The following is an 11,352-nucleotide window of genomic DNA, read 5'->3' on the forward strand; positions in this document are numbered from 1 at the left end:
CCATCCGGGGCCCGGGCCCCCATCCGCCGCGCCGCGCCAAGCCCCGCGCCCCAGGAGCTGTCCGCGGTGCTGACCGCCGCGGCGCGGATCGCCCAGTGCTGGGCGCTGACCGCGCTGCGCACGCGTCCGGGCGGGGCGCGCGGACCCGGCGCCGCCACTGCGCAGCCTCCCGCGCCGCCCGGCCCGGCGCCCGGCTCCGGGTCCCCAGCGTCCCCAGGCCCCCCCACCCGGCCCCCGGCGTCCCCGGGCCCCCACCCGGCCCCCGGCGTCCCCGGGCCCCCACCCGGCCCCCGGCGTCCCCGGGCCCCCACCCGGCCCCCGGCGTCCCCGGGCCCCCCCACCCGGCCCCCGGCGTCCCCGGGCCCCCACCCGGTCCCCGGCGTCCCCGGGCCCCCACCCGGTCCCCGGCGTCCCCGGGCCCCCCCACCCGGCCCCCGGCCCCCGGCGTCCCCGGGCCCCCCCACCCGGCCCCCGGCCCCCGGCGTCCCCGGGCCCCCACCCGGTCCCCAGCCCCCGGCGTCCCCGGGCCCCCACCCGGCCCCCGGCCCCCGGCGTCCCCGGGCGACCCCCGGATCCCCCACCCAGGCCCGCCCCGGCCCGTCCCCTGGCCCCGGCCCTCGCCCACCGGCGCCCCGGCCCCCCTCCCCGGCCGCCCCGCCATGGCGCTGGACGGGCTCCTGGCGGCGCAGGGCGCCTGCTCGCTCCTGGCGCTGCTGCTGGGCCTGGCCGCCGCGCTGCCGCTGGCCCAGCACGGCCACGACTTCCGCGGCCGCTGCCTGCTCTTCTCCGAGGGGCTGTGGCTGGGCGCCAACCTGACGGCGCGGGGCCGCGCGTGCTTCTCCGTGCAGGAGTGGGGGCCGCCTGCCGCCTGCCGCTTCGGCCTGCTGGCCGCGCTGCTGGCCGCCGCGCTGGCCGCCGCGCTCGCCTGGCGCGCGCTGCTCTTCCTCTGCCGGGGACTCCGGGGGTGAGCGGGGCCGGGGTGAGCGGGGCCGGGGCGAGGGGTGAGCGGGGCCGGGGCCGGGGGTGAGCGGGGCCGGGGCGAGGGGTGAGCGGGGCCGGGGCGAGGGGTGAGCGGGGCCGGGGGTGAGGGGGGTCGGGGGCGAGCGGGGTCGGAGGTGAGCGGGGTCGGGGGTGAGCGGGGTCGGGGGTGAGTGGGGTCGGGGGTGAGTGGGGTCGGGGGTGAGCGGGGCCCAGGTGAGCAGTAAGGGTGAGCTGGCCCCGGTGAGTGGAGCAGTGGGCCTGCTCTGCCTGGCGCTGAGGCTTCAGCAGCGCCCCGGCCTGTCTGCAGGAAGTGGAAGCAGAGCAGCATGGGTCCCTGTGTCTCCAACCTCCTCCTCCCCCTCTGCTCTGCACTGGGCTGGAGCTGGCAGGTGCTGTGTGTGTGCAGTGCACTCATGTGTACGTGTGCATGTGCACACATGTGTGGATGCACTCGTGTATGTGTGCATGCACTCGTGTGTACATGTGTGTGCATGAGCATGTGTGTATTGTGTGTGTGCATGCATGTGTGTGAGCCCAGCTCACCACAGGACAGCAATTGACCCTTCTGCAGGTCTCTTCCTTCTCCCTTAACCCCTCAACAGTCATGTCCCAAGGATATATACCGTTTGGGACCTCACCTGCACATAGGGACCGACAGGGAGTTACTCAGGTCAGCACTGGTGTGCCAGGGTGGAGGCAAGCATCGCTGGACACAGACAGGGCTGAAGGAGGGCCTGGGCAGGGTGGGTGGGAGGGACCTGAGGTCCCTCTTCTTTGGGATGCTGGGGTTATGACACCAGCCAGCAGTGCCATTGCTCACACACAGCTTCAAGACTTCAAGAGAAGTGACCTTGGGGTGCTTAGACAGGAGAGCCGCTCGAGAGACCCAGCTTGTGTTTAGAGCCATGGTGAATTCAGAGAATGGGGCACAGGGGCTGGGCAGGGAGGGGCACGGGGGCAGGGGCAGGGAGGGGCACAGGGGCTGCGGCAGGGAGGGGCACAGGGGCTGGGCAGGGAGGGGCACGGGGGCTGGGCAGGGAGGGGCACGGGGGCTGGGCAGGGAGGGGCACGGGGGCTGGGCAGGGAGGGGCACGGGGGCTGGGCAGGGAGGGGCACAGGGGCTGGGCAGGGAGGGGCACAGGGGCTGGGCAGGGAGGGGCACAGGGGCTGGGCAGGGGCAAGGAGGGGCACAGGGGCTGGGCAGGGAGGGGCACAGGGGCTGGGCAGGGAGGGGCACAGGGGCAGGGGCAGGGAGGGGCACGGGGGCTGGGCAGGGAGGGGCACAGGGGCTGGGCAGGGAGGGGCACGGGGGCTGGGCAGGGAGGGGCACAGGGGCTGGGCAGGGAGGGGCTGGGCAGGGGCAGGGAGGGGCACGGGGGCTGGGCAGGGAGGGGCACGGGGGCTGGGCAGGGAGGGGCACGGGGGCTGGGCAGGGAGGGGCTGGGCAGGGGCAGGGAGGGGCACGGGGGCTGGGCAGGGAGGGGCACGGGGGCTGGGCAGGGAGGGGCACGGGGGCTGGGCAGGGAGGGGCACGGGGGCTGCGGCAGGGAGGGGCACGGGGGCTGGGCAGGGAGGGGCACGGGGGCTGGGCAGGGAGGGGCACGGGGGCTGGGTATGGAGGGGCACAGGGGCTGGGCAGGGAGGGGCACAGGGGCTGGGCAGGGAGGGGCACAGGGGCTGGGCAGGGGCAGGGAGGGGCACAGAGGCTGGGCAGGGAGGGGCACGGGGGCTGGGCAGGGAGGGGCACGGGGGCTGGGGTAGAGGGACAGGGAGGATAGAGCTTCTCAGAGTTTACAGGACGAGAACATTGGTCACCTATGCATAAATGGTCAGCAAACCCAGGTCCTGCCTCAGGCAGGTGTCTGTCTGCCCTGTGAAATGACCGAGAGGAAGCCATTTTAAAGACGGAAGGCCTGGGCGTGGCCTTTCCAGGCCGTCCCAGGGCTCTGTTCCGGCTCCTCAGGAGGCACAGGCAGCTCTGTGGTGTGGCCTGGGCGGTCAGGAAGCTGTAGGCGACTCCAAGGGGCATGTTGGGGACCACAGTAGCCTGGACTCTGTCAGTGGCCGAGGCTGTCATGCGAGGGACAGGCCTCAGGGCCACTGAATGTCCAGCCTTGAGGTCACCCAGGCCAGGCCCTGGGTTTGGGAGGGAGGCCTGGCTACAGTCAGCACACACTCTGCCTCTTAAGACTGGACATCAGGCTCAGAGCCTGCTGCTGTGTCCTCTTGCCAGTGTCCAGAGCCCGCCTTGTGGTCTGTCCTGGGGCTTTTGATTGGTGCTGAGTTCACAGAAGGGAAGCTTCCGGGAGCAGCCCTCTGCTTATGCAGGTGTGTCTGCTGGGCTGTGAGGCCCAGGCGGTGTGTCCGGAGTATAAAGAGGGAGTCAGGGAAACTGCGCGGCTGCGGGCCTGGAGCCAGCCTCGTCTGCTGAGTGACCGAGTAGGTGGCTGACTGGTGCCTGGGGCTCAGGGACCTGCCCCCGGAGGCAGTGCGGCAGAGTCCTGGGCCCAGGGCTCGGGGCAGCTGTGCCCAACAGGAACCCTTTGAGCTGGTGTTGGCAGCAGCTCTGGGTTAAAACAACCCATCTGCCTGCCCACACCTGCCGCTCAGCCCTCAGATTGCTTGGGGCTTCCTGGGATGTCTGTCACCATGGAGACGGCACAGCCAGCCTGGGTACCCCAGAAGCAGCTTGAGAAAGACAGTTAACCCTGTGTGTGATGCTTCCTCTTTCTGCCTGCGGTCCTGCCCTGTCCTTGTGTGTGCTGGGAGAGGGCACAGCGGCATGGTGAACTTGGGGTGAGGCTGTCCCTGTCCCCTCCCCAGCCTGCGCCGTCTTGGGGGAGGCTGTCTGAGGCCTCCTTCCTGGCCCGCCCCTCCTGCCCCTAGCCCCTGCCTGCTCCGCCCAGACGGCCCAGTTCCCATGATTCCCCACTGCAGACACCTTTGCTTCCTGGCCTTTATCCCACACCCAGGCCCTAGTGAGCCAGGGCAGCAGGCCAGGGTGTTGGGGGGCGGGGGGGAGTGTGCATTCGCGGGCATACTGGCAGCCATTGCCTGTAGACTTTTACTCACAGACACGGCAGTTCACAGAGGGAGAAACAGGATCAGAGAGGCACCGACCTGCTCAAGGTCATGTGACTGGCAAGGGCTCAGAGGCGGGTGATACAAGCTCTTGAGGCCCAGGCAGGGTCTCTGTGGACCTCAGGGGCTCTGGTGCACTGTTCCAGCCCTTGGATCGAGCCTGGAGTAGGAGGGTGGGTTTAGAATCGGGAATGGAGGTGTGGGGTCCCTCAGTGTGGCGATCAAGGAGGGCTGGTTGGTAGGAGACTAGGAAGTGGAGCTCCTGTGTTATCTCAGCAGCCTCGGGACGCACGGGCTCCAGAGGGGCTGGAGCACAGCGGGCGTCATGGATACGGCCGGCGCCGGGCAGCCCGACACAGCCCCTTCCCACTTTCCTCCACCCTGCGCGGGCAGAGCGCTGCTCACGGCCTGTTCTTCAGAGGCTCTGGGCGGGGTGTCAGGTGGGGCAGGGCTGGGACTGTCCAGTGTACCAGAGAGCTGCGGGGACGGGGCTGCGGTGTGCGGGGCTGCACCCCTGAGCGCAGGAGGCACGGAGCCGCGGGGAGTCAGTTTGGTCTTGTCGAGCTGAGGGCAGAGATGGGCATGCCGGCACGAGCCTCGCACTTCCTGTGGAGGCTGCCGGACCACAGCCTGCGGCCTGGAGAGCGCCCTGTGACCCCGGCCTCTTCTGCCTTTCCCAGGGACGGGTTCCAGCCTCCCTCTCCTGCCTCGCTCGCCTGCCTGGGAGCCCGAGGGCTGGGGGGCCCGTGGTGAGCAGCCCGCAGCGCTCGGGCTGTCGGTGGCTCCTGTGCCAGCCTCGGCGGCACCGGGTCAGTCGGGTGCAGGTGTCACGCGCACATTGGAAGACCCCGTTCCTTTCCTTTGTCCTCTGTGCCCCGCATGGGACCAGAGAACAGAGCTGGGCTCTGCCGGCCTTGGCCAGCGTGGCCTCCGTCACGTGCCCGTGGAAGGCTCTCTGGCCGGCCACTTCGCTCGTCTCCCGTTGTTGGCCGGAGGGAGCCGCTCTGCCCTCCATCACCTCAGTCTCAGCGAGCTCCTCAGACTCAGCCACCCCAGGCTCCTTTGAGGGTTTCGGAGGAGGTGGGTGTTTGGGGTGAGGTGGTCTGTGGGGTGCGTGTCTCCTGTGAGATCGAGGGCCCGGGGAGGCCAGTGCAGCCTGGCCTGCATCCTCTCCCCTCCACACTCCAGATGCCCGCTCCGGTCAACCAGGGCCCGGTCAGCCCCGGCCCAGCTTGGCCTTTTAGATTTGGCTGAGTAACTCAGAGCGGGTCAAAGAGCAAGTGGTAGTGCAGGTCCTGTCTTGGGGACCATGTGGTGGATGGCCGCCCTCCGGGCAGTCTGCTCAGGGTGCAGACCCACACTGGGCAGTGCAGATGGTGTGTCGGCAGCGGGGCTCTGGAGGCTGGACCTCAGGATCCGTGTCTGCTGAGGGCCCCTTCCTGGTTGACAAATGGCTCCTGCTCACCATTGCTCCTGCCTGGTGGGGACTCTGGGTCCCGCGACCCCTCAGAGGCCTCTCCCCCTGCCTTCTTGGATGAGGATGACGCATTTGATCATAGGGAGCTGCCAGCGTCCAGCCCACAGAGGCCAGTGACTACATGGCTGGACAGCCTTGTGGGTGGACGGCTTGCGATTTCAGTGGACACACCCGCCACCTTGTGTTGGCCCTGCCTCCCCCGCACGGTGTGGTGGGTGGTGTGGTGGGTGGCTTCAGCTTCCAGCCTTGGGCCCGTCAGGCAGCTCAGGGCCAGCACTGGAGTCTTGGCAGGGGGGCAGCTGTGGAGGGGCAGCCGCCGCCCGAGGCCCTGCTCAACCCCGGCGTGGGCCCTGACTCCAGGGCTGTGCCCCTCCGTCTCGGGGACACCGCTGGAGGCGAGGAGGCCCCAGGGGTTCTCAGTAGTTCTCTGTCTTCTCGGCCTCAGGTCCTTCTTCTACGCCTTCCTGAGCCTCCTGGTCAGCGCCCTGGTGGTGGTCCTGGTCTTCATCGCCAGCACCATCGTGAGTGTGGGCTTCACCATGTGGTGTGACACCATCACTGAAAAGGGCACCGTGCCCCACAGGTGTGTGTCACACACGGGTGTGAGTCGCCCGGCCCCGCACCCCTCCCCGCAGCCCGGTGTGTGGACACTGTGCAGGCCCGCCCCAGCCCCAGCGGTTAGTTTTAGCCTGAGCTCCCACTGGGGTCTGAAGCGGGCTGGGCCCGTGGTTGGGTCCACTGAGCAGTGCGGCTGGACCTCACGCCCGTCTCAGCCCAGGGACTGCAGGACTGGACAGGGCAGTCCTCTGCCCTTGGGAATAGCGATCCCCAAGTAGCCTCCCAGTCTTGGTTCTGGCCATGGCTCCCTCCTCTGCCTCTCTCTGAGCAGCTTGGGCAGGCCAGCACTGGACAGGGGAACTGAGGACTGACCACGGGAGCCGGGGCCAGCGCTGGTGCCCTCCAGTGCCAGGCTGGGTCAGCTCTGCAGACTTCCTGCAGGAGTCTGTGCTGACCCCCGAGGCCGCTGTGAAGCTCCCCTGTCTGTGCCCCTTGGGGCCGGGCCGTGTGTGGTGTGGGGAGGGGCCCGGCTCACAGCTGCCCTGCCCGTCCGCCCGCGCCCTTTTGTTGCAGCTGTAAGGAGCTCCAGGACCTGGACTTGGAGCTGAGCGTGGACAACTCCGCCTTCTACCATCAGTTTGCCATTGCCCAGGTAGGTGGGTTCAGGCAGGAAGAGCGGGGGTGTGGGGGGGCTGGCCACGGGGCATGGCCTGCGACGCCCCTCCCACCGCCCCCAAGGAAACCTGTGCCAGGCGGGGTGAGGCCGGCGTGGGCGGCCAGGCGCCTTCCTCTGGGGAGCATGGGAGAAGCCGTTCCTGGAGAAGGAGCTGGACTTTCCTAGGCAGATGCAGGTGGGCAGGGCAGGGCACAAACTCACAGGCTGGACAGACACCCTGGAGAGGCGGGTGTCGGGTAGCTGGGGTGGGGGAGGGGAAGGTGGCGCCAGACCAGGCCAACCCAGCGCAATGGGGAGCTCAGATTCTGCCCTGGGGCCAAGAGGGGCCCTTCAGAGGCTGCCGGCTGCCCGCTGCCCTGAGCCAGGGGCACGTGTGGTGTCCCAGGACCAGCTGCATACCTGGAGGACCCTGTCCTCCTGGCACCCTGCAGCCTCCCGGCACCCCTCTGCCCTCCGGCGCCCCCTCCAGGAGGCTGGGAGCTCCACGCCGTGTCCATGCAGGCTTGTTGGGGGCACACTCGTGGTCGGTAGGCCCTGAGCTGAAACCTAGTGTTCCCTGTGCCTGGAGCCTGTGTCTGCGCCCCGCACAGGTGTTGCGGGGTTGCCCAGCCCTTCCTGCTCTGCCTGGGCCCGTGGCCTCTGGTCCTGGCCTGGCCTCTGGTCCAGTGTCAGCTGGCAGTGTGTGTGAGGGGAAGCGGCGGGCTGCAGGTTCTCCGCTGAGCTGAGCTGAAATGGTCAAAGACACCTTCATGCAAGTTCGGTGGCAGACGCGTCAGACCTGATTTGTGGGGTCTGAGCATGCATACGCTCAGTGGGAATCGGGCTGACACGGTGCAGGCCCAGAGCTGATTAAGTCCTCTCCCCTTCAACTGTTTGGAAATAGCAGATAAAGGTCAAATTATTCCACGGCTGGAGGCGCCCCTGGATTTACAGGCTCTCTTCAGGGCCGAGGCAGCCTGGTTCTGGGAGGGGGAGCCCCCATCGGCCTGGGACGAGGGTGGGCGGCTTCCCTGGCCCCGCGCGGACCTGGGCCTGACGGTTACCGCAGAGGCACAGTGTCCGGGGTCACCAAGGCGTGCCATGTCCCAGCGTCCCTCAGGGCCGGGGGCGGGAGGGGGCTGTGTGTGGGCGCGCCAGCCTGACGCCGCCCTCCTCTGTGCAGTTCAGTCTCTGGGCCTCCTGGCTGGCCTGGCTGGCCATCACGACCCTGGCCTTCCTGAAGGTCTACCATAACTACCGCCAAGAGGACCTGCTGGACAGCCTGGTGCACGAGAAGGAGCTGCTGCTGGCCAGGCCCTGCACCTCCTTCCAGGAGGAGAAGAGCGCCGTTATTTAGGCTCCGTGTGGGCCAGGGGTGTCGCCAGGCCCCCCCCCACTCCCCCCCCTAGGTGCCCCCGCTCCCCCGCCCCCAGGCCCCCCCCCGGCTCCCCCGCCCCCAGGCCCCCCATGCTCCCCTGCCCCCAGGCCCCCTCCCGCTCTCCTGCCCCCAACCCCCCCCCCCCGCTCCCCTGCCTCCAAGCCCTCCTCCCAGTCCCCCCCCCCGCTCCCCCGCCCCCAGGCCCCCCCGCTCCCCCGCCCCCAGGCCCCCCCCGCTCCCCCGCCCCCAGGCCCCCCCCCCCGCTCCTCCACCCCCAGGCCCCCCCCCCGCTCCCCCACCTCCAGGCCCCCCCCCCGCTCCCCCGCCCCCAGGACCCCCCCGCTCTCCCGCCCCCAGGCCCCCCCACTCTCCCACCCCCAGGCCCCCCCCGCTCCCCTGCCCCCAGCCCACCCCGGAACTGCAGCCTGCTCAGCCCCGCATGCTTCCCGAGCCCGCGGCCCCCACTCAGAGCCAGCAGCGCTGCTGGGGCAGAAAGCAGGCTGCGGGGCTGCTGACTTCCACGGCCAGTGTCACACCTGTCCCGTGTCCTGACTCCTCTGCCCCCCTGGTGTGGCCACAGACCCTCACGTGGGAAGCGTGGTGGGAGGTGGGCTGCGGGGCAGGGGGTGCTGTGCTGCTGGGCCTGGGCTCCCCCAGAGAGTGGCCCCAGCCAGCCAGAGCCAGGAGGGGGGCCTGGTACGTCCGGACCCCGGGCTGAGTGGGCCCGGATGCCGGGCTGGACCCCAGCTGGGCTCCGGCCTCCTTGCAGCCTGGCCTTGGACCTGCCCCACTGGGGCATTTCCCGCAGTAGAGCCCTTGCCCCGCTCAGGGCTCCCGGCTGGCGTGTGTGTACCCTTGTCCATGGAGGGGGCCCCAGTGCGGGGGGGCCACACCCATCTGGGGCTCCAAGGCTGTGGCCACCAACCCTTCTGGGCAGGGAGGCCCGGCCCTGGTCTGTACCCCGCTCTCCGTCACCAGTGACTGGTGAGCACTTTGCAAAGACCAGTGCTTGGGCAGCCTGGGGGCCGGGGAGGGATCATCTTCTCCCGGAGGCAGGGGTGAGGGGTAACGGGCCAAGCAGGGCCAGGATCCTGCTGCCTCAGGGGCTTTGGCCTCAAGACCTCACCGCGCTTCTGGCAGGGCCACCAGCAACTCAGGGGCAGGTGTTTTGACACCATCGGAAGTTCCTGAACCCAATCTGGTCTCCGGGTCCCCTTCGCACAGCTCCGGTCTGCTGGCACGGTGACCTTTCCAGACCCCGAGCCACCCCGTCTGTCCCCCTCCCCCCCCGCCCGTGGCCACGTTCAGGCAGCCACGAAGAGGGCCCAGGGGGAGGAGAAGGGGGCCGTGTGGGGTCCTGGCGCCGAGCCTGCCTGTGGCACTGCCTCCCGTGGGCTCCTGGGAGCTGGTGTGGCACCAGGCCCGCCCCGCCCCATGCTGGTCTGCAACAGAGACGCAGCTCAGCCCTGGGGACTCTGGAAGGGGACCGCTGGCCTGGGGTGCTGGCGGGCGCTGGCCATGGGTGGGGGGGGGCCGGGGGAGGACCGCTGGCCTGGGGTGCTGGCGGGCGCTGGCCACGGGCGGGAGGCCGGGAGGGGACTGCTGGCCTGAGGTGCTGGCAGACGCTGGCCATGGGCGGGGGGGGGGGCCTGGGGTGCTGGCGGGCGCTGGCCATGGGCGGGAGGCCGGGAGGGCCAGGCAGGAGCCCAGACGGAGCAGGCAGTGGTTGTGGGTGCTGCGGCGGCTGTGCAAACTGCTTTGAAGAACTCCATGACGTCGCTCAGCTTTCCATGGGGTTGCCAGTTCTAATCCCATTCTTGGCTAAACTGAGGGTGAGGTTCTTCAACTTCCGTGTATTTATCTCTCAAACAATAAAAACCCTCCTGAGTGTGTGTGTGTGTGTGTGTGTGTGTGTGCATGTGTGTGCGTGTGTGTGTGTGTGTGCGCGTGTGTGTGTGTGTGTGTGTGTGTGTACAAGACTGTGAGGATTTGCCGTGCCTCTCAGCTTGCCTGCCCTGTGCTCCTGGTCCTAACTGCTTGTGGTTTATGATGGAAATGGTTGTGCCACGTTTGCCCTTCTTGTCCTGGAGTTTGCCAGAAATTTCCAGGGGTTTGAGTCTTGCTGCTCCCGCAGGTCCAGTGCCCATCTTGAGCAGATTTATTCCAAAGCAGCTGGGGCTAGTTACACGTCCGCGGGGCTCGCTGCCCTGTCCCTTCCGGCGCCCCTGCCCCCCAGAGCAGGACGGGCCGAGCGGGAGGCTCTCGGAGCTCTGTGGAGGACAGGACCGTGGCCTGCCCGTACTCGTTCGTGGTGGGGGGACACGGTCAGGGCAGCTGGGCAGTGCATGGAGGCGGTAACCATGGTGACAGCCCACCCCATCCCCTGGGAACACAGCCTCTTGCTGCTGTCCAGCCACGGGCCCTGAACTCCGAGGCTGGAGAAGATGCTAGAGTGCTACCTGCGGTCCTGAAGCCTGGCCAGGGTGGACAGGGCGGGCTGAGGGGAGGCACCCAGAGCAGAATGTCCGTGAGCTGCTTGGACAGGCCTTGCCCAGGTGCTGGGGTGGACTCCCCCAGAGACTCATAAACAACAGCCTGAGAGGCCCAAGGATGTGGGAGGGAGGAGGAGGACTGCAGGGAGGAGGAGGGCTGCAGGGAGGAGGAGGACTGCAGGGAGGAGGAGGACTGCAGGGAGGAGGAGGACTGCAGGGAGGAGGAGGACTGCAGGGAGGAGGAGGGCTGCAGGGAGGAGGAGGACTGCAGGGAGGAGGAAGGCTGCAGGGAGGAGGAGGAGGACTGCAGGGAGGAGGAGGAGGACTGCAGGGAGGAGGAGGACTGCAGGGAGGAGGAGGACTGCAGGGAGGAGGAGGAGGACTGCAGGGAGGAGGAGGACTGCAGGGAGGAGGAGGAGGACTGCAGGGAGGAGGAGGACTGCAGGGAGGAGGAGGACTGCAGCGAGGAGGAGGAGGACTGCAGGGAGGAGGAGGAGGACTGCAGGGGGGGAGGACTGCAGGGAGGAGGAGGACTGCAGGGAGGAGGAGGACTGCAGGGAGGAGGAGGAGGACTGCAGGGAGGAGGAGGACTGCAGGGAGGAGGAGGAGGACTGCAGGGAGGAGGAAGGCTGCAGGGAGGAGGAGGACTGCAGGGAGGAGGAGGAGGACTGCAGGGAGGAGGAGGACTGCAGGGAGGAGGAGGACTGCAGGGAGGAGGAGGACTGCAGGG

At 69.0% G+C, this 11,352-nt stretch overlaps 1 protein-coding gene across 1 annotated transcript; it reads left to right on the plus strand.

Moving 5' to 3' along the window:
- Window positions 1–636: 636 nt before the first annotated feature.
- Tmem179 (transmembrane protein 179) lies at window positions 637–8,109 on the plus strand. The gene is made up of 4 exons (XM_042671620.1): window positions 637–964; window positions 5,985–6,122; window positions 6,671–6,749; window positions 7,936–8,109. The coding sequence occupies exons 1-4, from the start codon at window positions 660–662 to the stop codon at window positions 8,107–8,109; spliced, it is 696 nt and encodes a 231-aa protein (XP_042527554.1). The 5' UTR covers window positions 637–659.
- The last annotated feature ends 3,243 nt before the right edge of the window (window positions 8,110–11,352 follow it).

Source organism: Dipodomys spectabilis, unplaced genomic scaffold, assembly GCF_019054845.1.
Source record: "Dipodomys spectabilis isolate Male_0828 unplaced genomic scaffold, ASM1905484v1 ptg000648l, whole genome shotgun sequence".
In the NCBI taxonomy this organism is placed as follows: Eukaryota; Metazoa; Chordata; class Mammalia; order Rodentia; family Heteromyidae; genus Dipodomys; species Dipodomys spectabilis.